This window comes from Taeniopygia guttata, chromosome 13 (assembly GCF_048771995.1).
Source record: "Taeniopygia guttata chromosome 13, bTaeGut7.mat, whole genome shotgun sequence".
Lineage (NCBI taxonomy): Eukaryota > Metazoa > Chordata > Aves > Passeriformes > Estrildidae > Taeniopygia > Taeniopygia guttata.
The window spans coordinates 2,339,289-2,366,519 of NC_133038.1; the positions used below are offsets into that span (position 1 = coordinate 2,339,289).

Consider the following 27,231-nt stretch of genomic DNA (forward strand, 5'->3'; position numbering starts at 1 on the left):
CCTGAGGCCCCTGAGGACAGGACAAGGGGTGCCTGTCCCATCTTAACTCAGGGCAACAACCCTGCTCAAATGCTTGGGGGAGGCACTTCAGCACTGCTCAGTGGAGATTAATTGGGCCAGACCTAACAAGACTTACAACAGTATCTTCACCTTTAATCACAGAAGAGAGACAAACAAACAGTTCCTCTACGTGGGCATGTAGTGACAGGACAGAGAGGAGTGGTTTTAAACTGACAGAGGGCTGGGTTGGATATTTGGGAGAAATTCTCCCATGTGGGGGTAGTGAGGTCCTGGCACAGGTTGCCAGTGGCTGTTGGCAGGGTCAGGCTGGATGGGACTTTGAGCAACCGGGTGTCAGAGACTGAAATGTTATAATTTATGGCTAAAACATCTTAATGAAGGACTTTTGCCTATTATAGCAAAACCATATAAAAGCTGCAGAGAAGACCACCACACCCTGACTAAGGCCCGGGACTGCTCGTTGATGGAATAAAATAAAGTGACTCAGGTCTGGGCTGGAGGAAGGATAATATTCACTGAGGGATGGAGCTGAGCACCTTCAGGGTGGAGAGCACAGCCCTGGGGTCAGCAGCTGCCAGGCTGGCACAGACCCTCACACAAAGGGTGAGGAGAGTTTGGGTGTGTGGGGAAAAGCCTCTGTGAGAGGCAGTGAACATCCATCCTCTGCTGTGCAGAGCAGCTCAGATGAGGGGCCCCTTCACCCAGGGAGAAACCCAAGTGAAGGACAGCAGAGGGGGTGTCCTGACCCACCAAAGGCCCCCACAAAGGGGTCCCCAGACCCTACAACAGACCCTCAGTGTTGCAGGGAACAGTGCCAAACTGGGGCCCTGCAAGGGAGAAACCTGGGGGTTCCCACCTGGCCCAAACGTGTGTTGGAGGGAAACCACAGGATGTCCTTGGGACCCCCCAAAGGTTGATGTGTTTTACCTAACCCCTGTCAGTCTCTCTTTGCCCTCCTACCCCTGCACACTTCTTTTTCTGTTTCTTTGGGGTTTTTTCTTTTCTCTTTCCTCTCCTTGCCACTTTTACTATTAAATAAAATATATCAATTTCTTTGGAACCAACATCTAGCCTCATTTGGTTTTAATCAAGTTTTGGGGTATATTTCAAACTTTTCTGTGTTTGTTCTGTTTTATCCACAGAGATTTCGTTTTCTTTGCTCTTCTGTCTTTAAACCAGTTCATAACACATGCTCTAGGGTCTTCTTGTTCAACAAACCTGCCTTGGGCAGGGACACCTTCCACTAGACCAGGTCGCTCAGAGCCCCCTCCAACCTGGCTTTTTATGTGTGTTACTGAATGTTACTGGACATATATGTATTTTACTATTTTATTAGTATGCTACTGTACATAATAATAATGTTTCAAATATATAGAGGGCCTTTTGGACACAGTTTAGAGTGTAGATGGAACATAAATCCCATTAATTGCCTGACGTGTGTGGTAGAGGCAAGTGGGATTAGCTCTCTTCCTTTTCCAGCACGATCTGGACACAGCAAAGGGAAATGAAGAGAATTATGTGATCTTTATCAGGATCTTTTTCAAAGACTGATGTGTGAAAGCAAGAGCACGGTGTGAAGGACCATCTGCCACATCGTTAGCACACTGGACATGGAAAGCAGACCCAAAAGGCAAATGGGGGAGCATTTGGGGTGAAGAAGTTGTTCCAAAAGAACTAAAAAGACACAGAAGGGAAATATATTCCCTGGATTTTAGTATGGATAGTGAAAACAGGGAAGAAAGTGAGGGTGTGGGATGAGATGGGAAGTATCTCACACCAATGTATGGACAGGCTTGTGGTTACTGTCATTTCCCACCAGTTACTGGCTCCTCTGAATTCCCAGCCCAGCCCAGGCACTATTCCCTGGCTGTCACCAGGGAATACTGCTCTGTGATATTCCAAACCCACCTCTCTGGACCATTTATTGTTTGCTTCAGCCCCATTCGTGCTGGAGCTGCTCTGATGCTGCTGTGTCCCTTGCAGGACTGTGCCTCCAGCCATGGCACTGATCTCTCTGCCTGGCATTCCAGCAACATACAGGAGACAACTGAATGAAGCACCACCTTCTTATTCTTCCAAATAAATTCTGAAGAGTTTCAAACAAAAGCACAACAAACGTGCTCAGAGCTATTTTCAGTGCTTTTTCTCATTGTGAAAACAAGAGCAGAAGTTGCTCTGGGGGAAAAGAAATTCAGCCTGAAATCACCATTAAGTAGAGCTCTGAATGAAATGGAAATTCAGCCTGTTCCAGGAATGTGAGGGTTACCAAACATCACCATGACTTTTTATTTTGGGAATTAGAGATTTTTCTGAGGATAGCAGAAATTTAATATGGCAGACAAATACAAAGAAACTACTTTTAATTTCATGTTGTTGATTATTTACCTTGAAACTATTACTAGAGAGGTGGAAAGGTGTTTTTTCTCCAAAAGCTCTCATTTTGGCCTTTCTGTGCAGCTCACAGAACAACGTGAAAAATATTTATGGTCTTAATGATTCAGTAGTTTCAAGCTTCAGTTTTGTTTATACAGGAAAAGGTTTTTAAATAATAGATGTTTATTATTGCTGAAGATTTCTTCGTTTGGCTTAGGGTACGTCTTTCAGTTCCTCCCTTTTGGTGGAGCAGCTGTTATGTCAGAAATGTGTACAGAAGGGTCTATTTGTGTAAGTGCAATTTTCTACGTGATTGATTTTAGAGCATTTGTATGAGTGTGCAGAGTCCACTGCTCGTGGATTTAATTTCAAACTAAACATCCGTCTGGAGGCAGAGGTTAAAACAAGTGCAAATCAAAGCACTGGTTATTCACAAATAGGTTTGTCACAGTCTGATAGCCAAGCATATTTAAATATTTCTTTGCAACACTTGAACTGCTCTCAAACAGATTCTAGAAGCTAATTGGAAGCTCAGTCAGTACAGAAAGTCCTGTTGGAGAGGAATAATGAATAAAGATGCACTGAAGAAGAACGAGGAGGCAGCTGGACTGGGAGGGAGGGATGGGGAGGAAGTAAACCAGCGGTGGAAGATAAACCAGTGGATTTGCCTGCATGTGACTCGAGGGAGCCAGAAGCTGTCAGTGCTGGGCACAGCGTGGCAGTGGGGCTGGCCCATCCCTCCCCACACTCACCCTGAGCCCTCACAGCTGCCTGGCCCTCCTCACTCCCTGCTGCCTTAATCTCCAGGGAAACATTTCACCCGGAAAAATCTTTGTCAAGTTGATTTCCAACATTTTGGGTTCAATAAACTTCTTCTGGACACAGTGCAGGGTTTGGTGTCTCAAGGACATCAACCCTTGTTCTGGAAGGTTGTGATAGGAACATGGGGATCCTGGTGAGCTCATCCCTGTGCTCCTGGAGAAAGATGCTCTTCTGAGCACCTGGGGTTCCTGCTCCTTGGGGTGTCTGGGAGAGAAGCTCATACATCTATAAACCTGCTTTGTGAGTGAAAGGGACCTTGTGATTCCCAAAGCAGCAGTCTAGCACGTGGGGGCAAGGCAGGAGCCTACACTCAGAGGCTTGGCTCTGCCACCATGTGGGATCTTTGATGTTCTTCAGGGAAATTGCAATTGGCTGCTGTTTTCAGGGGCCTCAGCAGTTGGCAATGCCTCTGCTTGATTTCCCTCCGCTTTTGATTCAGTTTTTTAAGAGTTTTAAGTCTTCCCCTGGCAAAAAAAAAAAAAAAAGAAAAAAAAAATCGTAGTAGCTTGTGGAGGAGCTACAAATCAGGCTTCATAGCTGAAAATTTGAAAATCACTGCCCAGAGCCAGGGAACCAAGTCACCCCTTTCTGGGCAGAGCATAGATCACTCCTCTCTTTTAAACAGAGAATCAGAGGCTCATAAAATTGCCTCCATTTTATAGAGGTGCAGCTGAGGCTCTTAGGCAATGCTCAAGAGGGTTTAAAACATCACCTTTTCCTCAGACAGACCTGAGACCTCTGTTTCTTATCTTTTATGCTGGAGTCATGAGCCTTTGCAGGTAAGATTTCATTATTTACCTACTTAGATGGAGGAAGTAATGAAACGCTCCCTGGGGAGAGGAAACCTGACTGAGGAATGGTTTAATGATTTTTTTTCCAATAAGCATTAATAGATTTTATGCAGATCATATTTATTTATTGTGGGGGGAAAAAAATTGTAAATTTAAAGTGCTTGATATTGCTAAGTTCTTGTAAATTTAAAGTGCTTGATTTTTTTCTTTTTTCTTTGGCTCAGCAGCTGCTCGCTGGGCACATTTAAATTCCCATCCTTTGCTGAGCAGCTGCCCTTTCTGGCCACTGCCCAGTCTGCAAAGCCACAAGAGGATTTTACACAGATCTGTCCCTTAAGGCAAGTGGCCCCAAAGGACCCCTTTTGCTTCCCAGTCAGATTTAGGGAGGAAAGAACCCTTCAACTTTGATGTCAGTCCAGTCAGAGCAAATCCTTTACAAACACTGGGATGCTGCAGTGAATCATAGAATCACACAGAGGTTTGGTTTGGAAATAACTCACCAGCTCATCTTGTTCCAACTCCCTGCCATGGACAAGGATGCCTTCCACTGTTCCAGGTTGCTCCAGCCTGGCCTTGAACACTTCCAGGGATGGGGCAGCCACAACTTCTCTGGGCAACCTCACAGAGAATTTCTTCCTAATATCAAATCTAAATCTCCCCTCTTTTAGTTTAAAGCCATTCTCTTTTTTCCTACCTACCCATATAAAAAGTTGCTCTCTTTCCTTTTTGTAAGCCCCATTTAGTTACTGTTAGGGTCTCCAAGATCTCCCTGAAGCTTCTGCAGACTGAACACCCCCAACTTTCTCGGCCTAAGAGCTCCTGATTTCATTTGGTTTGGCATAAAAGCAACAAGAAACCTCTTGCCGAGGGTGACCCCTGCCAGTGCTGGAAGTGCCTGGGAGTGGGTGGACACCGGGAGGCACAGAGGGGACCTGGGGTGACATTCCCGCGCTGGGCTGAAACCGGGAGAGCCCCCGGGCAGGGGGACCACGGATGGGCTGGAGTCGGTGGGACACCCGCTCTGACTCCCGACTGGGGAGAGGATGGAGGGGAAAAGTCCGGATGGAGAAGAAATTGAAGACGAAACGCTGATCTGGACAGGGGGATATAAACCATCCCTGCCTGCCTCTCCCCCCGCGGCGGGTCTGCGGGCACGGACGGAGCGACGTGCGGAAAGACGGAGGGACGGAGGGGCGGGGGGCGGACGGAGGGATGCCCGTAGTGGGGGGCGGCCCCTCTCCCCTCTCCCCTCCTCCGCTCCCCTCCCGCCGGGCCGGGCCGGGCCGGGCCGGGCGGCTCCGCTCCCCCCGCGGGGCCGCTCCCGCCCCCGCTCCGCCGCCGCATTTAACGGGGCTCGCTGCCGCTGAGCCGAGCCGAGCCGTGCCGAGCCGTGCCGTGCCGAGCCGAGCCGAGCCGTGCCGTGCCGTGCCGAGCCGAGCCGTGCCGAGCCGTGCCGTGCCGAGCCGAGCCGTGCCGAGCCGTGCCGTGCCGAGCCGAGCCGAGCCGAGCCGAGCCGTGCCGAGCCGGTCCGTGCCGCTGCCCGGCCATGGCCCGCCCGCTGCCGCTGCTGCTGCTGGCGCTCGGGCTCGCCGCCGCCGCCAAGTCCCCGTACCAGCAGGTCCTGCAGCACAGCCGGCTCCGCGGCCGGCAGCACGGGTAAGGGGAGGCAGGGATGGGGGAAAAGCTCTTTTAGAGCCTTTTTTCCCCAGGTCCGCCTGGGTCCGGGCGCGGGGTCTCTGCGCGGGCACCGTGCGGAGCTCTCTCGGTAACCGCTGCTTTCGTTTCCTTCTCTTGCGTCCCCTCGTAACTTTTTGTCTTTCGGGAACTGTTCCCCCCTTTCCATCACGAAACTTAGTGTTGCAGATGTCAGTTCAGAGCCTTCGATGCTTCTCTATCAGTTTATCTCTATTAAGGGAAAAGGGTATAAAATCCCTAGATTTTGAGCCATTAAAGATTTTGTGGAAAGAATTGTCATTTTTATGAATTTTAAGGAAAAAAAGGAAAATCACTTCAATGTGTCTGTGGAATCAGCACCAACTTACTCTTTGACTCAGTCTTGGAAGTTTTCTTGACAGAAATAATCACTAACTTACTCATAAACCTTACAAGATAAGGCCTATGGAAAAATGCATGTAGACCTCTCTTGCTTGATACACAGCCTGTTACAGAGTGAGTACTTTGAGCCTTCAATAATAAGCAGAAAACTAACCCAGTGTTAATAGTTGTTACCACTGTTTTTAAAATTTATTAAGAATTAGGAATGGTGAAAGGATGAAAGACGTTTCAGTTGGCTTCCATCTCTCAGGATAGTGACAGTGATTGAGTTGAAGCTTCTGTTTAAGTGTGTTGCTGGAAGCAGGGTCATGAAATGCTTTAAATAAAAAAAAAAAATCCCAAGATTTAAATATTGCAATTTGATACATGCTCTGGCAGGGATCTAGGTCAGAATTTACGACAAGGGATGTGTTGTTTGTATGCATGATCGGGGACACAATCCAACAGGCAAATTCTGAGCTGATATTTATTTGTAATAGGTCAGTAATGCCAGAATTGCAGTGATTTACATAGAAATACAGTGAGTCTTGTTCACCATCTCTGTGTGATGTGAAACTAAATAAATAGTTCTGCTGATAGCCCTGAGATTGAAGTTTGCTCAGGCTGAATAAGTTAGGGCAATCCTGGTGTAGAGCAGTGCTTTACACTCATCTCTGCAGAGAGAAGCTTGTTGCGTTACTCCCTGCACAATTACCAGAGGCACTGGGTAAGATGTGACTGGTCCACTCTGGTGCCCGAGATCTTTGGAAAACACAAGGAATTGGAATGCCAGAACTTCCATCTGAGTTGAGATAAACCCAGTGTAGCTGACCACAGCTCTTTGCTCACTGCTCCCATTCTGATGGAGAGAGTGATTTATACCAAGCTACTTTTGAACATACATGGAATTCTGAGCATTGATTAATGATGTGCCAAAGAGATACAGCAGCACAAAACCAGCCAAAAACGTCCTGGCTGTGGGGTGTGTTGTGTTGCTTGCAGGAGCCAGCTCCAGAGGGATGTGCAACAAGCACTGCCACCCTTTCACTGCTGTCAGCATCCCCCACACCATCAATGCCCCTATTGAGCCGAGGGCGAGTTGGGAGGCAGAGCTTGGCTCTACAGCAAAACTTGTATGTCTTAATTAACTTTTTTTTTTTTTTAAATGAACCAGCTCAAGTCATTGAGAGGAGCTGAAAAGTGCATAAGGAACATTAACATTTGAAGATGCATATGTAGGAGTGCTCTTCCCAAACCCAGCCAGCTTTGTGGGCACAATGTGATGCTGGGGAGCGCCGTGGCCACAGCCATTGCAGGTATCTGGGGCTGTACATTAAGTCCCGCTTTTCTCAGCCACTTCCCAAGGGCAGCCCCTGTCCCAGCAGCTCCCAGCTGCTGCTGCCAAGCAAAAGGCTTTGGCTGAAGGGGAACAATAGGCAGTTTTATCCTGGAGTCAGCGCGGCTGGCTGGGAACGGCGTGGCAGAGGTGATGAACTCCAATGAGGAGAGAGAAGAGTGTTGACAAATTCATTTTAAGCCAGACTGGGCAAGGAACCAGAACATGCAATGCGGGGAGCCGCTACTACAGCGTGCCTGCGGGAATCATTGATAACACAGTCCTGAGCGGGGGTTTTTCCACACGGAGGAAAAACTGGAAAGAAGTTTTCCCCCATAAGTCAGGGAGGGAGGAGCAGCCCCGCAGAGCTGCAATCCCGGGCAGGGAGGAGGGAGCAAGGCAGTTAAGTACTGTCCTGGAGGCACAAGGGTTTTCTTGGCAGGCTGCTCCTGGGGATGTGGGGGAAGTGATCAAACAAGTCCTTCAGTAGCCAGGCTTGTCAAGATGAATATTAGAGGGATTGTCCACTGCCGTCAGCCAGATGCTAACATCGAGGCAAGGTTTGGAATTTCCATGTAATTGGAACCATATTTCGGCAGGGCAGGGCCGGGTGGCCAAGGTGGGCTGAGTCAGAGAGCACAGACATCTCTCTAAGTGATGATTTGGCTTGGAAGTTGCTGAGTCTGCGCCAGTTTGCACCAGCTGAAAGTTTGGTTTTGTAATTTCTAACTTTTTTTCAGTAGGTTCTTGCCCCTTGTTCCCTGCCTTATATACAGAAACTGAATGAAATCTTTTCATGAAGAAACAAACTACCATTACTGGACGTGGCAGTAACAAGAGAAACGATGAGCTGAGTCTGCCCAGGTGCCACAGGTCCTCTCTTTGCCCTCGGGGCGGGATGAAGGGACACAGGGTCGGACCTGCCTCGGCAGGGCCCTGCAGCAGCCGCACCAACAAAGGCTCATTGAAGGCAAGCCAGGCTCCCGCAGAGGCTGGCACTGGAGTCAGCCAGCTACAGGAGACCCTCAGGTTAATGATGGCAGGCTGGCCCGATCTGGGATGCCGCTGAAAAGCAAGCACGGCCACAGGAGGACTTGGTGGTTGGGCTGCAAACTCTGCTTTTGTTCATGCTGGGGGGCAAGCGGGCAGCGCCGCGGTCAGACGCAGCGGGACACAGGCTGCTGCCTGCTCTCCTCAGCACAGCAACCAGACCTTCACAAGAGCATCTCCAGACCCCATTGGGAGTTTCGTTTGTGCAAATGAAAAATCTGCCTTGGACAGCACAGAGAACTTCTGACAGGCTGAAGTGATGATTTATGTGTTTTGCTTAATTATTTGTTTTCCTTTCATCAGCTTGGCAGCCAATACTGTGCATACTTTTAGTGATGCTGCTGCAACTGGGACATGGTGGTGGTGTTGGGAATCCAGCTCAGCTGGGCTAAGCATCCTCAGCCTGCTTGAGCATTTACTACACCACTGGTCAAGCTCAGAGGCAGTTGATGGCCTTGCAACCCAGATCCATAAATCATATCTTTTGTGCTGACCATGTTTTGCCTACACATGTGGCCAGGGCTGCTGGCCACAAACCACAGAGATGGTGAGCCAGGCACTGCAGGGAAATGCTGTGCTGGCCAAACCAGCAGCAAAGAAACTTCCAGCTCCAGCTTGACCACATCTCTGCTCACGGTGATACCACTTCTTAGAAAGCTGCAGGCTGCAGTCGGCTCTCAGGAGGGTTACTCCCACATGGAACACCAACCACCTGGGTTTTTGGCTGAGGAGGAGCTCTTGGTACCTTATGGGCTGGTGCAGCCCCTCTTGATCTGTGCTGTCATATCTGATGTGTTGAAACAGTGGAGGGCAATGCCACTGCCCCTTTTCCCCTCATCCAGCTCAGCATCCATATCCAGAATTTGCCGAGTCTATCATACAGCCAAAGTTCTGGGTTTGATACAAGTCTGTAGACTGATAAATATCTGTCTTATCTTTTTTTTATGTGCTAGGCAATAAAAGAATGGTTTATTTTGCAAGGATTTGTATTATTGCGTATCATTCTTGGATTTTAGCTGATTTTTGAATTTTAAGTATATGTTCACCATGGAATTTCTGACGGAAGGATTTTTACTTGATTTCTTTACATTTTGGTGAGAGGTGGAACATGGAAAAAAAGTCAAGAATTTGTACTCAGTGAAGAAAGAGACACTCTGGCAGAGTCAGGAGAGATCTCTTCTACTGCTTCCTCCACTTCATTGTAGGGCTAAATCGAGCAAGTTGACTTGCAGCTCTCAAGGTTTCCTCCCTTGCCATCCCAGCTGGCTTTTCAGGCACTGTCAGGTGGGGTCTGGCTGTGTGTTGGGGGTCAGCATTGGAAAGAGGGAGGCTTACAGGACCCTCTTCTGCTCTGTTCCCTGCAGCCCCAACGTGTGCGCGGTGCAGAAGCTGATCGGCACCAACAGGAAATATTTCACCAACTGCAAGCAGTGGTACCAGAGGAAGATCTGCGGGAAGTCCACGTAAGTCCCCGAGTGCCAGACAGGGTCTCCCAAAGACCCCCTTGTGGTGTGGGTGCTGGGTGGCACAAGCAGACAGCAGATGTGGGATGTCAGAGCCCATGGTGTGCGTGTCACGTGTGTCTGTGTAAAAAATTGTTCTAGCTTTTTACCCCCTAAGAAATGCTTGTTTTTCTAAAACACTTTGACGTTAAGAATGAAAAGTGCCGTGTAAACGTAAACCCTGGTGGTTTATTCTAATTGCATTTCTATATATACTTATATAGCTTTCTGTGCTGTAATGAAGTGTGTGCCAGATGTTTTCTAGTACTGCCTGTCTCCATGATAGGGTCAATTCTGCCTAGATTTAAGAAATAAAAAAGGGGAAAAAAGGCAGCCCGGAGCTGATGGATATTGGAGAGAATGTAAAATTCATCTCCATCTGTTTGCTTTGGAAGGGAAAACAAATAAAAGGAAAGAGGTGTCAGCTTTAGCCAACACTCTCTGACTCCACCAGGAAAGTTAATCAGACTTGCAGGCCAATTCCACATCTAACATTGCAAACAGTAACATTCAAGTAGCTGTTGCATGAAGAATCTGTGTGAGCAGCCTCGGGACATTCTTTTGAAAGATGCAGTCAGCAGATAATAAAGGCTATGAATGCTTGACTATCTGCCAGGCCGTAGAGCAGGAGCAGAGACTCTTTTCCCTTGCTGTAGTCCAGGCTGGGCTTTTGGACTCCCTTGCTGCACCCAGGCTCAGTGCAAAGATTCTCTGAGTAGTCCTGGCTGTGGGATCAGAGCTGTGGGTCAGATCTCATCCCAGATCTGCAGGGTCAAGAAGAGAGAGAAGAAAATAATCTCATTTGTTTCCCTTATGGCTCAGTGTAAATTGTAATTAGATCTATAGCAACATGCTGCTCTTCACTGCGGCGCTGTGGTTGCCATCAGCCACAGCATTGGGTTAGCTGTGACACCTGGCTGTCAGGATTTATGTGTGCTGCTGCCGTGGGGAGGAGGGAAACAAACCAGGAGTCATGGCTGTGCACAGCTTTTGGCCTTCCATTGTACTTCACATGAATTTGCTCTAAGGAGAAAAATTCTGTACTTCAGGAGGATGTATTGCTGCCTGTACCATGTAGTGTGCGTGTAACATTATTTTCCTTGTGTCCAGTTGTCTTTTCAGAAAAAAAAAGGAAAAGCAATATTGTAAAAATAAGCAACCACATGCCCTCCCCTTAATTCTACAAACAAAATTTTGGGAAGGCTTAGCTTGGGTGACTTGAGTTCAGGCTGTCATCTTGGCTGAATAATTGTGCTCCTTGACATGAAATGGACGAGTTGCCTTTCATCATTGGAGACATACTGAGCTACTCTGTTATCAGAAAAGGCAAAGAAAACACGACTCAGCTGTGGATGTGGGAGACTTTTGCTGCTGTGGTCACTGAAAGGCAAAGCAGTCCAGCCATGGATTTCTTTAGCTCTGAAGCAAGTGAGAAACTAACCTTATGTAAACCAAGTGTGCAGCTGTATTTGGCACAGACACTCATCCACTTATCTCGAGGAGGAGGTGGAATAACTGGCATCTGGCAGTATTTCATTATTCCATTTGAGGAGATGGGGTGATCTCTTCTACCTCATTTTCTCTGCTTTTACCCAAGTGTCTCACCCAGTGATGCATCACTGAGAGAAAAGCGCACAGACCATTAACCTGCAGGTTAACCTATGAGGTAATATTTCCATTATCCACAGAATTTGCTCACTATTCTTTACTTTACCTCATCTCCACAATGGGTGTTATTGTCTTCTCTCCTCCCAGCCATTCCTGAGCCTGGGCCCTGCTTTCTCCTGTAGCAGTGCTGGTGCAGAACAAAAGACACGTGCTTTGACTCAGATTTTCCGGGGGACCCTGGGACAGCTCTGATTACAAATGTTTGCTTGAATGGCTCCCACTGGACGTGGTGTGCCTGGCATATGGAAGCAATCAGGAGTCATTTGGGCTATAAAGGACAGGATGCATTATGCTGTAGCAGTCAAATTCCTACAGCAGTGTCAGGAGTCTGATGCTGTGGCGCGCTCAGGTGTCAGAGCCCAGGAGATCTGGTGGGCACAGCTGATGGTGCTCAGCATGAGCCTCCAAACTGGCCCTTCCTGTTGGACTAAGCTGGTCCATGAGAGGTTTTGAGAATACCCTTAAATCCTAGAAAAAAAAAAAAATCAGGATTTGGCACATTTATCATAACTGGGTGGATCCAGCCTTTGCTTGGGATCTGTAGTCAGCAGTCGTCTCCTAAAGCTGTGTGGGTGGTCCTCTCACATGCAGGGGGATCCCCCCCATCAGCCCCAGGGGGATGGTGGCGCTGCAGAAGCTTGGTCATTTTCTCCTCCTCCTGAAAGGTTTTTCCCACCTGAGAGCAGCAGTCCTGGGGAGGAGACACTTGGCCCATCTCATCTACTTCTACTTCACTGGCTGTTTTCCCCTGTGTTTGCTTAAAGGGTCAGTGGTGCCACGAGCTGTGAGTGGTGCAGGTGAAAATGCCTGGCTTTGGGATCATAGGTTTGACTGCTTTGCTTTCTTTCCTTTTCCTGCTCTGAGCACCTTTTCAGACAGGTAGTGGGAGGGAGTCAGTGAGGGAGCAGGAACTGCCGAGGAGCAAAGCTGAGCTCCTGCAGAGCTGCCTCTGAGCAGAGAAGTTCATCCCTCAGCAGGGAAGGCAGAACAGATGCTGCAGCCTGTAGCAGAACTTCACTCCTTGTGGAAGGATCACATCCTGCATGGGGAGGCTTAGGCAGCCTGGAGCAGCAAGGAAAGCCAGCCTGAAAAACAGATGTGCTTGTTCTGGAGTCTTGGCTGAGTGTGCCCCACCTTTGGGTGCTGCTCCGGGCTGGGAGGGCTCAGTGACCTGGGGAGCAGCAGGAGCTGTGCTGAGCTCCTCCGTGGCTGCTGGCACAAACAAAGGGTTACACCTCGGAGGGGAGACTCCGGGGGCTGTGTAGATTTGGTGGTTGGGAGGCATTTTCTGGCCCACAGAGGTGGAGTAACTCCACTGGGCCTGTTTATGTGCAACGGAAATTTTAATTCATGCATCAGAAGGAGACTTCTACCTCTTTATCTGCTTTTTTTTTTTTTTTTTTTTAGTTTCTTTTTCTCTGCTGAAGTATTGGCTCACACAGTTACAGAGAAATTAGGTAGAGGATTTATGTAGAGTATTTATCTTTGCTGATGAAGTGAGATAAGATAGTTGGCAAGAAGTCTGACACTGCTTTGATTTCAAGGAGTGCTGAGACAAAAGTGTTCTGGTAATTAGGTAACTTTCCACTGTTGGTTATTCCAAAGTCAAAGAAATAGTTCATTCAGAGTATATTTTCATCATTTTGTCTGTGTATTTTATATTTTTCTCCTTCCCTTGTGCACTGGACTCATTCTTCCAGAATTGGGGTTGCAATAGAACACATCTCCACACACTGTTTTGTCTTGAGAATGAAGACAACTCATAAATTTTGGTTTTGATTATTTTTTGAGGAATTACCCATTAATAGGTTCCTTTTTTTTTCCTTTTTAAATTAACTTTCCTTTTTTTCATGTGATGTACTTTCCTCAGTTTAGAAAAAAAATACTGGCACTTATTTTACAAAAACAAAACATATGGGCTTTATTACAGGAAATTATTACAAATGGATCTTTTTTCACTAATATATGCCTAAGCTTATTTTTATTACCTTGAAAAATGCACTTTAAATTTAATTTCAGCTCCTAAGAATGCAACAGCAGTGGAACAATGACTAATAAAAGCCTAAACTAAAGGAGCTTTCTTCTGCAGGCAGACACAAATAGACATTAAAGAAATAATGTTTCAAAACCAGAGGCTAAAAATCTATAGATTTGACTTGAAATTACTCACTGAGGAGGTCAGGAAATTGTGGTTGAGGCATTGCAGAGGGGATGACAAATGTCCTTTGTGTGAGGGAGTGCTAACCTCACCCACATCGCTGTGTCCCAGCGCACGGGCTGCAGGAGCAGGGAGGGACTGGGCAATTCCAAAGGCTTTTGTGCAGAACCCACGGTGTGGAGCAGTGCCTGGGAGGTGCTCGAGGGAAGTTCTCCTCCCTGGGCAGCAGAGTGTGGCTCTCACCCAGCTGGAGCAGGATGTGTCAAGAGCAGCCTCCCTCCCCCATGGATGTGTGGGGGAAGGCAGCACTGAGATGCAGAGCATCCTCAGCCACGGCTCTGCTGCTCCTCCCTGAGGGCTAGAGGTGGCTTCAGGACCAGCTGGGGACATGCCCTGGGGCCACTCTTGAGCAACCCCTCCAGTGGTGCCTTTGGGTGGGCTAGGTGATCTTTTGTTTCCAGCTGGTCCACCAGCCATGGGAGGCCAAATGCCTGAAGCTGAAGATGTATTTCATGACCCTCATCTCTGGCTCCTTGTAGGTGCCAACCCTGAGCACCTCTGTGTTCCTCTGGCCCTTTGCAGCAGTTTGCCAGAGCTCAGAATGGTGATGTGCCAGACACACACCAGGTGATGCTGAAGGCCACCTTCAGTGGGAGAGTGAGACAGGGGACTTGAGGGAGTCCCTGCCCAAGTAGAGCTGGCTGCGTTTCTGCCCTGGTGCTTCTTGCCATGAGCTTCCCTTCCTGCTGGAGATGCCCACACACCCAGTGAAAAGCAGGAGTTGCAGTCATGGAATCACAGAATGGTGTGGCTGGGGAGGCACTTCAAGCACCATCCAGTTCCACCCCCCTGCCACGGGCTGGGATACCTTCCACTTGACCAGGTATCTACATCCCCTCCCTGTGCCCTCCCCTCCTGGCAGGCACCAGGGGCAGCTCTGAGCCAGTGTGCATCCAGGTCCTGCCCCTTTGGAGCAGCTCATTAATCTCCAATTGATCCATAAGTAAGGCTTTTAAAGCCTTGGGAATGATTTCTCTTTAATCAGCTCTTCATCTTTGATTACAGGTCTGAACCAAGGGAACTGTCTAGACTGGATTTAGTTTCTAGGGTGAAAAAAAGAAAAATTGGAGGTAGGGGAGGGAAGTGGTGGGGGGAGAAAGTGTGTGTTTCCAATGAACACAAGACAGGGGGCTGGGAAAGCAGAGCAGCAGGGTGTTAAGATCTCCAGTAGTCAAAGGAAGGGATTGCTTTAGGCAAACTCTTTCCCACATGGAATATATAATGTCTAGACAATCAGTCTGGGTTTGGTTTGTAATTCTCTTAAGAAACCGTGACACAGAATTTATTTGCCTCTGTCACACAAAAGCAGGTATTTGTTTCACTTTCTGGCTCTTAATTACCCTGAAGAATTCCCTATTAAACCCCAGGCATTTCTACTGTTTGTTAAAATGATGACAAATATCTGAAGCTGGAGGATTTTCCTCTCTCTTTGAGTGAGTGTGCTGACCCTCAGCAATACAGCATCCTACTTGTCTCAAATTCAGCTGGGAGCACAGAGGAAATGCTCGTCCTTGGGAGGAACACCTATTCCCTGGCTCTCTCAGCCCATCAATCAGGTGGCCTTGTTGCTTTCACACCAAGCATAGAGCAATAGGTGAAAGAATCCTCTGGGAAAAATAAGCAGGCAACTTCTGGATTTTTTTTTTCCCCTTTTCCTTTTTTCTTTTTTTTCCTTCTCCCTCTTAATATCAAGCCATGTTCTTTTTGATAATCAGACGATTGTTTCCCATTGAGCTGCAGATAATGGGTGCAGTTTTCAGGCAGCTCTTGCTTATTTAGGGTCTGCAAATCATCAGAACAGCCTGGGATGGTGCCTCTGACCCCTCTGGTTTTACAGGGAAAGTGCTGCTCTGAGGCTGCTCATAGGGACACAGCTGAGCTGTGCCACTGCCCTGTGGATGCACATCCCACCCCTGGAGGAGTTTCTCCTTGCAGGGCTTTTCCCAACTCCATGTGCCAATGCTCATATCTGAGAATCCTTTCCCTCCAGATCTGTCTTGTGGGTTTTGCCATAAGTAAGCAAATAATTTCTGGTGGTGGACAGAAACAGGGTGAAATGAGAGGGAAACGCTTGGCTGGTTCGGTCAAACAGCCACGGTGGAGCTGTGGGTGTTGCCTGAACAGTGATGAGATATGACAGCAGCAGTCAGCCGAGGAGATCCCCAAATCCCATGGGAAATGTGCCCAGAGGAACCAGCACTAGCAGTCTTGTTGGGACTGTGGAATCAGTTTCCAGCCACTGTTTGTATAAAGTCTCCTGGAAAGTGTATTTTTGAAAAGAAATTTTGCCTGCTTTTGTTCTGTGGAGAAATTGGCAACATGCAGCCCTGAAGGAGATAAAAGTATGGTTAGTCTTTTGTTGAAGTCTGTATTTCTAATGGAGAGTCTGCTTGGAAATATCCCCAATATGGATGGACCCAGAATTTTACCAAATAGAGAAAAAGCTGTGAGACACTGCTGGTTAATCTGCTGTATCCATCTCTTATTGCAGAGTAATCAGTTATGAGTGCTGTCCTGGATATGAAAAAGTTCCTGGAGAAAAAGGCTGCCCAGCTGGTAAAAACACGTTTGACATTTTTTAGACTTCTTAAAATTATACAGCTGCCTAGTAAAGGGAAATGTTTAAAAATTGCTCAAAGTGGATTTGATTTTTGCAATTTCTACACAATATTGCCATGAAAAGTCCAAAATGGACTCAGTGGAGCACCAGCCAAGAGTCAGATCAGCTCCAAAGCATGCTAAAAGTTCCAGACAACTTAGAACCTTGGATGTAATTGAACTTAATCGAGCATGGGAAAGCCATATTCCAGCAAGTAATATATCTGTATTGGAAATTCAATTCAGAGGAATAATAGAGTAATAGACAGCTCTGCCAATCCCTACTCATTTTCATAGATTCATGGAATGGTTTGTATTGGAAGGAACATTAAAGATCATCTAGTTCCAACCCCTGCCATGGGCAGGGACACCTTCCACTAGACCAGGTTACTCCAAGCCCTGTCCAACCTAGACTTGAACAGTTGGCAAGTATGGGGTTAGCAAAGCTTTATTTAGGAGAAAATACAGTTGATATTGGGGGGGAATAACTGGGTTTATTGAAGAAAGCCATATTCTGCTTTTGCTTTCAGAACACTTCATTCCCAAAAGTCTGATGCCTCCAAGTTAACCACATGGGCTGGTCAGTGGACTCTGAGACCAGCAGTGTCCAACACCAAATCCCAAAAGCCTGAATACAACCAGGACTGGGTGAAAGCAATCAATATCTTTGCTCGCCTAAATCACATTTGTATAAACCCAGAATAAGTCCATTCAAACTTGCAAGAATATAGTGGATCCTGGATTCCACTGCTGTAATTGAGGGTGAAGCTGTCAGGCTGTAATTATTTATTATCTAATTATTGAACAGACACCAATCCCCTGATGTGCTTCATTTCCCAGTGTTCTCACCAGCTATGATTTAATTCAGCCAGAAGAAGGAATGGTGTTTTTGGGAATTTGACCTTCTCTTCTTTCAGCTCTGCCACTTTCCAACATCTATGAAACCCTGGGAGTAGTTGGGTCTGCCACCACACAGCTCTACTCTGACCGTTCCAACCTAAGACCAGAAATTGAAGGACCTGGAAGTTTTACCATTTTTGCTCCCAGTAATGAGGCCTGGGCATCCTTGTCTGCTGTAAGATAATTCCTCTGGTTCCTCCTTTTCCTCTGATTTTCCCTAGTGGAGCTCTGCAGGGGTCTGGCAGATAGACACAGTACTGATAGAGGAAGGACTGTGGGTTTCCAGGATGGTTTTCATTGTACTGGTCCTTCAGCTCCAGAGCTTTGCTGCTGAAGGATCTCATCACCAGAGAGATGTGGATGTAGAAATCCCCTCATTCAGCTTTCCCTGCCTGTTACCATTAGAGATTGAACTGAGACCTGCAGCAAGAAGCTTCCCATTCCTTACCAGTTTTCTTGTTAACCCATACATTGCCATTCTGGTTGTTCTTAATTTGTACAAACAGCCAGTCCCAGCTGGAGCCTCAGTAATTCCCACATGACTGTGTCCCATGCTCAGTTAGAGATACACTTTCCTTTATGTTCATTTTGATTTTCTCTTTCCATGTCTTGTGATATTTCCCCTCCTGAAGTGGTCACTGCTGTCCTGCTGCTGCTGCTCCCATCCCAGTCAAGCATCCCTGTGAACAAGAACAACTACTAGGGCAGGGACAGGGGATATTTATGGGTCTTGCCACTGCCAAGACTATGTCCCAAATGCCCCAGCAGAGCCCCTTGCAGGGATGATGCTATTGGGAAAGGTCTTTTAGTGTATTTGTCAGTGACCCTTTTGCCTTACTGCTCATTTCAATGCAATGATCCCACTCTGGAGCTGCAATCATCCCTTTGTGAGCTGAGGACTGGGTGTCAGAGCTCTTGGCTGCTTTTGTAAGGCAAAATATAAAGATTTGAGAAAGCTGAGCTCTTAATTTACACAAATGGCATAAGGCTGAATGAATCACTTAATATTCATGCCCACACCCCCATGCTGGGAGCACCCTGGGAGCAGCCAGACCTCCTGGTACTCTCTAACAGATGCCTAATTGCACTCAGTAGTGACGAATTGATTTTTCTGATTGTCAGGAAACTCTGGATTCCTTAGTGAGTAACGTTAACATTGAGCTGCTCAACGCCCTCCGCTACCACATGGTGGACAAACGGGTCCTGACGGATGATCTGAAACACGGCACCACGCTCAACTCCATGTACCAGAACCTGCCCATCCAGATCCACCACTATCCCAACGGGGTGAGGCGTTCAGAGCCACGCTGGCTGGAAGGGACTGCAGTGGGTACCTGGCCCAACCTCCCTGCTCAGGCAGGGTGGTCCCAGAGCACACGGCACAAGGTTGTGCCAGTGGTTCTGGATGTTTCCAGTGAGAGTGGATGTTTGCACACCCTCTCAGGGCAGCTTGTTCCAGAGCAAGGTCACCTGCATTAAAGAAGTTCTGCCTCATATTAAACCTACCCACAGCAGGCTTGCTTTCCAGCTGCCTTGCAGCTCCTGGGATCTCCAGGACTCTGTAAGACCTAGGTTGACAGCTATTGATTCAAGATACATAATTTGAAGGAGCTTGAAAAGAATATTTTTAAGCAGGTGGTTTCCTCCATGCTGTTGCAGGGCAGTTGCCCACGCTTGCCCAAGTGTTGGTTCTGTCTTATTTCCTTAGTCTTGAGAGTAGATAAAGCCACTGATGATTTTCAAAGCTCTTTAAACTTGAAATATTTCAAACATTCTTGATAGAACATTCTCACTTTTGGTGTGTATTTTAAGGAAATACAACTCCTGCTTGCTGCATTTGAAATGGAAATAGAAAAGCAGCAGAGGCTGCTTTACCTTCTGGTTTTAGTGTATGTAACACCTCATGGGTCTTTCCCTCTGCAGATTGTGACTGTGAACTGTGCCAGGCTGTTGAAAGCCGACCACCACGCCACCAACGGAGTGGTTCATGTCATCGACAAAGTCATCGCCACCACCACCAACAGCATCCAGCAGATCATTGAGACTGAGGACAGCCTGGAAACCCTCCGGGTCAGTCAGCACATGGCTGCTCCACGTCTCCTAGAGATGCTCAGGCATCCCACTCCCAATGAATTGTCCTGAAGAGCTTTGCCAGTGTCTCGGGCTGTGACCCTGGAGCTGCTGATGAAATCCTTGTACCAATGTAGCTCCTTTTGATTTAGGAAGAGAAGTGTTTGCCATCAGTGCAAGTAGGGTTTTATGACAATAATTGTCACCTTTCTATGGCTGCTCAGAAAATAGAGAGACTGAGTCTGTCTCCTCACTCTTGTTGGGGAGTCTTAGCCATTGGAGATGTTAACTGTTTCAATTTGATATGTCCTGATTTATTTGCCTCGGTATTTGCCAAATTAAGGAAAAGGCACAGGGGATTTGCAGTTAGCCAGCTGTGGGTTCTGATCTGAATTATTCACTGGAAGTACTGTGAGCCTTTCCAGGCATATCTGGGTATTCAAACTAGGTCTCAGTCTTGCCAAAAAAAAGGGCTCTTGTACTCAAATTTCTGGGAACACCAGAGAACCATGGGGGTGGGTCAAATTTTTAAAGGGACCAAAGTGCTGAATGAAGCTATTCAGGATTTTTTGGAAGTCCTCTGAAATTATAAAAGCCTTAATAAGTCTGGCCCTTAGTGTGCCCCTGGACAAAGTTTCTGACCTTTGTATTCTGGCTGAATGTGTTTTTCCCTCTCTCCTTATCTCTGTGAAGACTGCTGTGGCTGCATCTGACCTCAGCAGCTTGCTGGAGAGCGAAGGCCAGTACACACTCCTGGCTCCAACCAACGAGGCCTTCGAGAAGATCCCACGAGAAACACTGAACAGGATCCTGGGAGACCCAGAAGCCCTGAGGGGTAAGTGCTTGTTTACTGAGGCTATTGAGAGACTGAAGAGTATTTTTCAGTTCTTCTAAATTTTTTCTCAAGGACAATTCAACAGCTGCTTGATACACTCTGACAATAGCTGCACTAAACAGATGGGACAGAGTCCATCTTTTTTAACTGGACAGCCAAGCTGCCTTTGGTTGTAGATGTGTAGACATAGCAGGAGTGGCATCCAGATATGGATGAGAGAGCTGAAGCAGTCCCTTTTCTGAGCTTTCTTATAGCACTTTTTGCATTGATGATTTCTATTGATGCAGCAAGATGCAAGAAAAGGAAAATCTAATCAATGTAACTTCGCCTGACAAGTGAGTCAAGTACCCACATGAAGCCTTTTGAAGTTGGCAGAATTGTATAAAAAGTGATTCTTTTTAGGCATTTTATTTCACAGGCTGTGGAATTAAAATCAGCTCAATTTAAAATGACTGCATTTTATGGAGTACACCCTGGCCACTGAACTGGGTCCCTGAAAGCTGCAATACTTTCACAGCTGGTTTTTGCGACTCACTAAGGCACTCTGCTCTCCCACAGACCTGCTGAACCATCACATCCTGAAGTCAGCCATGTGTGCTGAGGCCATCATTGCTGGCCTGACCATGGAGACTCTGGAAGGAACCACCTTGGACGTGAGCTGCAGTGGGGAAGAGCTGACCCTCAATGGGAGGCCCATCATTGCCAACAAGGACGTCCTGGCAACCAACGGCGTTGTGCATTTTGTCAATGAGCTGCTGATCCCAGACTCAGGTACCGGTGCCTCTCTGCAGCATTCTTTCTGCTCTCTGTCTTTAGTCTGTTTTGCCAAGGAAATCCTGGATTTAGGGGGCATAGTGATGAGTGGATAACCTTTAATGCAAGGTCACTATGTGTTGCTTTTCTTTTCAGCTAAGACTGTGTTTGAGTTGGCACAAGAATCTGAAGTTTCCAAGTCTACAGACCTTTTCAGACAAGCTGGTCTCAGTTCTCATCTAACTGGCAGTGAGCAAGTGACCCTCCTTGCCCCAGTGAATAATGTGTTCAAAGGTAAATCAGGGATTAAATCCCTTTTTTCCATCAGTTTGGGCCACAAACCTCCTTCAAACAGTTTTCGGCCAAATTTCAGTGCACTAATATGGAAATCTTTTCTCAAATGCCTTGAGGCAGTGGCATCTAGGTTTACAATTTAAAACTGATGTGGATAATGCTCTGTATTTGAATGGTTTTTAGTGTCTCAATAGCCATTTTAACTGTTCTTTCCATACTTTTTGCTGCAGATGGACTCCCCGTTATTGACAGCAACATGAGAAATTTGCTTCTGAACCACATTGTTAAAGAGCAGCTCTCCTCGAAATATTTGTATCATGGACAGAAACTGCAGACTCTGGGGGACAAGGAGCTGAGAGTTTTTGTGTACCGCAATGTGAGTCCTTCCCGTGTGCTGTGCTCTGTGGTGCTGAGTGATGCTCAGTGTCCTAATGCTGCAGATATCATAAAAAGTGGAAATGAGCATTGTGGAAAGTACCAACATCTCTCTTTTGAAGCATATTCTAATGAAGCCTTCTTTTTTGTGATTGTGTTTGCAGAACCTTTGCATTGAAAACGCCTGCATTGCTGCCCATGACAAGAGGGGAAGGTTTGGGACCCTCTTTAGTGTGGACAAAATGTTGACTCCTCCGACTGGCTCAGTGATGGATGTTCTCAAGGCAGACCATCGCTTCAGGTGACCTTTCTGCTCTTCCCAAGTGCCAGTTAGAATCAGAACAGCTGCCAAAGCAGTTTATATTTATTATGGGTCGTAGTCATGACAATGTATATGTTTTTTCAGAATAGAAAGTTCATCCAAAACCACGGTCTCTCTAAATTATAGGGAGTGACACTTCAAATAACCCTCAATCAGCTGTGAGCCAAGAGTAAGTGGTTCCCTTAATACCATAAGAATCTGGCTCTGAAACCATCTCTGCCCACCAGATCCACTGTAGCCAGACCTCTCTGACTCCCCATACCATCAGGTCCCCATGGAGTCAACACTCCCAGGCTGCTTTGCCAATTCTCAGATGTTCTGGTTGGACTCCACAGGCTCATTTCCTCCCTAATCACCATTTTGGTATTTGATTTGCTGGACCCCAGCAGGATTTCACAACTGTAACTCTCTCCTGAGCCCAGCACGCTGCAGAGCAGTGAAGTGGTTTGCAGTGAAGCATTTGATGCATGTTTGCTTTGCAGTACGTTGGTGGCTGCAATCCAGTCTGCAGGGCTGACAGAGAACCTGAACAGGCCAGGAACCTTCACGGTGTTCGCTCCCACCAACGAAGCTTTCCAAGCCATGCCCCAGGGGGAGCTCAACAAACTGCTGGGTGAGCATCTCCAGAACATTTAGGGATGAGCTGCTGTGTGTGACTGCTGTGATACCGGGAGGAGTGGCCAAGTTTCTCTGCTGTATCTCATTCTTTGGCTCTGTCTGTTGGAAGCATGAGCTTCAAACCAATGGAGTTGTATGAGCAGAAGCTGAGGATGCAGAGAGTTGCACTGAATTCCCCAAGTGGGGCTTATACTGCCTGTGTTCTTGGAAGATATGTTTGTAGTGTGTGTCACAAACTCACTGTGACTTTTAATTTGGCTGTACTGGGGGTGTAAATGAGAAAACTCCCAGATATTTCTAAAAGAACCAGTGAGGCCTCTGCCTTTTTCAAGGATGAAAGAAGTGTGACTGTGACTCTAGAAAACATAGGATGTGTCTGGAGTAAGTTTTGCAAAGAGAAGACATGATCCACATACAGCCTCAAATTACACTGTATGAAATTTAAGTAAGAAAAGGCTGGGGCTGTTTCTCCTTCTCCATGTACATGGACAAAGCAGGAGGTCCAATCTAATCCTGGGAAGCCAACAATGTACCATTCTAGCTCAGATGAAGGCCAGTATCCTGAAAAGCAAAGGCATGCAGGCTGGGTGTGGAAAAAGGCACGGGGATGTTTAATAATTCCCTTCTGGATAAGCAGCATGATCTTTTATTTTGTTCATGTTGAAAACTGGTTGTGGTTGGAAACAATGTCAGGTATTTGAATGTAATGTCTTCTTGTCATTAAAACCCAGCCAAACATTGACATCATAATTTGGGAAGCATCTACCCATGGTAGCTGGTTATCCTTTTAAGTGCAGGGATGAGGAACCAGTAATATCAGTCCAGTCTTAAAGTGTTTTGCAGACATTTACAATGGCTGCAGGAATGAAGATTCACAGTAGACACTTCCAATGTTCTTTTCTCACACAAATGTTTAGCTTATGCCTGTGATGAAGAAGTGGATTGTGCTGGTGAGGATGTGCAGAGTGAACTATGGCCACCCAAGGAAAACCATAATGGAAAAAAACTTGCATACAGTCTTTGAAAGCATTGAAAGAAAAGGTCCACCTTGCTGAGGGAGCTGCTCAGTGGATGGAAGCCACCTTTGCACTAACTGTCTGTAGGACTTGTCAGTGACTCTGTGTGTCTGTGTGGCTTGCCAGTGGCCCTGTGTCCTCTGAAGGAGAAGTGCTGTTGGCCTGTGTTGTGTGTGTCACCACCTCTTCTGGAAAACAGATGGTGCAGGGAAAGCACCTTATCTTCCTAAAATCTGTTTCAAAGCACAGCTGTATGAGTAGAGACTCAGTGGGGTGGTATCAGGGCATCAGTCCATGAGACATTAGTGTCACTTCTCCTGCACTTTTCCCTTTCCTACCCAGCTGTGAGGATTGTTGCCAAGTGACACTGGCCTTGGTGACATTTGAAAATACCAGAATGCCTTATCTGCTTCCTTATTTCACATGGGTTTTTCCCCACCCCATCCCAGACTTCCTTGGGAAGTGAAAGCAGCAAGAGAAGCAGGTTCATTCCGAAAAGCAGGTTCTCACTTGGCACAGTGAGAGAATGAGGGATGAAAACCTAAGAAAGAGAGAATTCATGTGTAGGGCAGGCTTGGTAGGTACCAAGGTGGGACACTGGGAGAGTGTCCTTCTGGATTTGGGAACCTGACCTGCCCAGGCAGAAACGGCCTCGATGCCCATACCAGGTCCTTCTGCCAGCTTTTTGGTTTTAGTTAATTTTTTCAATTTTACATTGTTCTCCACACTTTCAGGAAATTGTGGTGTTTTCCAAGTAATTCCATTCCAGCACATGAGATATAGGAAGCAATTGCTGATGTTTTGCAGATGTAAAGGTTTTCTTCCCACAGGTAATGCCAAGGAGCTTGCCAACATCCTCAAGTTCCACGTGGCTGACGAGATCCTGGTGAGCGGCGCGGTCACTGCCCTGGTGAGGCTGAAATCCATGCAGGGAGACAAACTGGAGGTCAGCATGGTGAGTCACCTCAGATGGGCTTCTGTGGTCAGCAGGGCTCTCCAGTGCTTGGTTGTCCATGTCATGGACCAAAGCATCTCTGTGCCACCAGTGTTTTCTGGGCTGAGCTGGAGGGGCTGTTGCCATTGTTCAATTCAACAAGCTGGAAGAATGAAATGTGGTTTGCTTCAGCTTTCTCCCCAGAAGACCAGTTGTAAATTATTTCCAGGAGCTGCTATAAATTTAACCTTGAGTCATGGGGGGGAAACATAAATAAATGAAATGAATAGCTTGTTCAGCTAACATATCTTTTTGTGTAATGAAAATGATCCCTGCATGGGCTCCCTTAGGGCAGCAGAGTTTATTTAGATATATAATTTCATTTCAAAAACTCTACACTACATAAGGGAATGTAGGATCCTATACTGAGGAAAAAAATAATTTCAGAAAATAAGCAATCACGACCCACCCTATGCATAAGAAAACACAATGGAAAAAAAAAAAATGGAAGGGGCTGTGTTTCCAGGTGCATTGAATTGGCCAATGTGCATCCTGGACTCTTCCCATGTCCACTCCTGCTCTGCCCTGTCCTGATCCCATCCCCACAGCCTGGCAGGGTGCTGATGGATGTGCTTGCTGCCATGGGACAGCATTCCCAGCCAGCTGCACTCAGGAAGTCCAAAGCCTGCCAGCCATTCCAGGGCAAACTGCTCAGGCTATGATTTGTCTTTATATTCTCCTTAACTGGCAAGAAGAATGAAAATGCCCTCAGCCATCCAGTAAATGAATGAATGCAAAGTGAAGTTTTTTTTAAATAACATTGGAAATGACAGAAGATTCTCATCTATCTACATTTTTATTTTTTCTTTTCCTGAACAGAAGAACAACGTAATACATATCAACAAGGAGCCTGTTGCTGAAAGTGATATCATGGCCACAAATGGTGTCATTTATGCTGTGAATTCTGTCTTACAGCCACAGGGTAGGTCCATGGTGAGAAATGTCCAGGGCAACCTTGTTACAGCAAAGCTGCTTTGGGAGGGATTGGGGAAACGGGGCAATTGCTTCATTTTGGTGAGGAAAGATTAGTCTGTTGTGGGATTTTCAGCAGAAAATAGTAGAAGGAAACAGCCTGCGTGCTCTGACAAGTATTTCAATGCTCTCAATGTCCCACCCTCAGCTTCAAGGCCACAAGAAAGAGGTGATGAGCCTGCAGATCCCGCATTAGAAATCTTCAAACAGGCATCTGCATTATCCAAGGTAAAAGGGAAAAACCTCTCACTGTTAAAACTGCTGAAATAGCATTTTGGTAATAATTATTGAAAGATCATGTCATATTCATATGCTGACTTCCAAGGAAAGTGAGTATATGTGTTCCATTGAATGATCCATCCTTTCTTCTTGCATGATATAATATAATATATTTAATAGTATAATTTAATAATATATTTAATATAATAGAATATAAATATAATATAATATATTTAATAACATAAGAAATAATAATACATTTTGCAACACAAAGCTTCAGTTTGCAGCACACTGTGAATGTAACCTTGGCATGGTACTATAATATATCAGCTTCCAATAATGAAGAGTCATCCATCCATAGCTTTTGGAGACTAAGGATAACTTTATTGACATACAAACTGTTCTTGTGGCTGTTGGAGTGGTGCATTTATGCAAACCCTGTGCTTTCTTTCCATGCAGGTTTCCCAGAGGAATCCTCGACTAGGTAAAACAACGTCTCCAGCTCATTCCTAATTTCCATTGTGTCCCCCCATCCTTAAAGAGAGGTTTCTCCTGTTCCCTTGCCCTAAGAGCAAGGCTGGGAGGAGAGGGGCAGGGGGATGGTTTGTGTCTGCCCACCCAACTCGCTCTTCTCCTTGGCAGCCCCTGTGTACTCCCGGATACTGGCGAGGATGAAGGAGAACTCGGGGGCATTCTGAGCCCATCGTGAGCAACCACGAGTCAGTGCCACCATCCCATCCACTCTGGCTGACAGCTGAAGAGAAGGACAGAACCGTTTTTAAAAACCAAATACCACCCTTAAATTTATTTTTGTTTGCAATGAAACGGATAGGAAAAATGAAAAGCCATATATATGTATATATTTTAAGACCATTTTTATTTGGTTTTGACTTTAAAGTTCCCAGACCAAGGAAATGTTTTGAAGTTTTTTTGTTTTGTTTCATTTTTGTTTTGTTTATTTTTAAAATAAAATTATTCACCAACTTTCAATTTTTTGGGCTTGATAGGTACATCCAAGGGCCTTTTATTTTTTTAAACAAGCATGTCCTTCCTTCTTCCCTTGGATTTTAAAAGTCTTCCATGAAATTCTGATCTGCAGGCTTTTAACAAAATTCTCTCTATTGACATTGAGAAAATTGCATAGTTATAAACTATGGTTTGACGTATTCTCTTTTCTTTTTTTTTAACTGGGGTCTTTTTTTTATGCCTATGGGTTATAACTGTGCTGCATTTTGTTCATGAGATCTAAAATGAGAGTTCTCCCTGGCTGAAGCCTTCCAGTAAATGATTAATTTTTAATAATGGTTGTTTTTTTAATAAAAATTAAAAATAAAATCAAAAATATAAATATGAAAAGTGATGACAGTGCTTGGTTGGGTTTTTGCTTGGTTTGAATTGCCTGATGGCACCAGGTGATGAAACCTGAGCACTGGGAAGGAGGGGAATCAGA

General features: G+C 46.3%; 1 protein-coding gene across 2 annotated transcripts; it reads left to right on the forward strand.

Annotated features, from left to right (window-relative positions):
- The first annotated feature begins 3,966 nt into the window (after positions 1 to 3,966).
- Positions 3,967 to 27,141, forward strand: TGFBI (transforming growth factor beta induced). 2 transcript variants are annotated; one of them, XM_030283966.4, is made up of 17 exons: positions 3,967 to 3,995; positions 9,792 to 9,890; positions 16,307 to 16,371; positions 17,331 to 17,488; positions 18,436 to 18,600; positions 19,237 to 19,383; positions 20,077 to 20,218; positions 20,777 to 20,989; positions 21,128 to 21,265; positions 21,496 to 21,641; positions 21,805 to 21,941; positions 22,445 to 22,575; positions 24,427 to 24,551; positions 25,410 to 25,512; positions 25,711 to 25,790; positions 26,241 to 26,265; positions 26,424 to 27,141. In XM_030283966.4, exons 1-17 carry the CDS (start codon positions 3,982 to 3,984, stop codon positions 26,477 to 26,479), a joined length of 1,944 nt encoding a protein of 647 aa, XP_030139826.4. In that variant the 5' UTR covers positions 3,967 to 3,981; the 3' UTR covers positions 26,480 to 27,141. The 2 variants fall into 2 exon arrangements, with proteins under 2 accessions (XP_030139826.4, XP_030139824.4); XM_030283964.4 differs by lacking the exon at positions 3,967 to 3,995 and adding an exon at positions 5,453 to 5,663.
- The last annotated feature ends 90 nt before the right edge of the window (positions 27,142 to 27,231 follow it).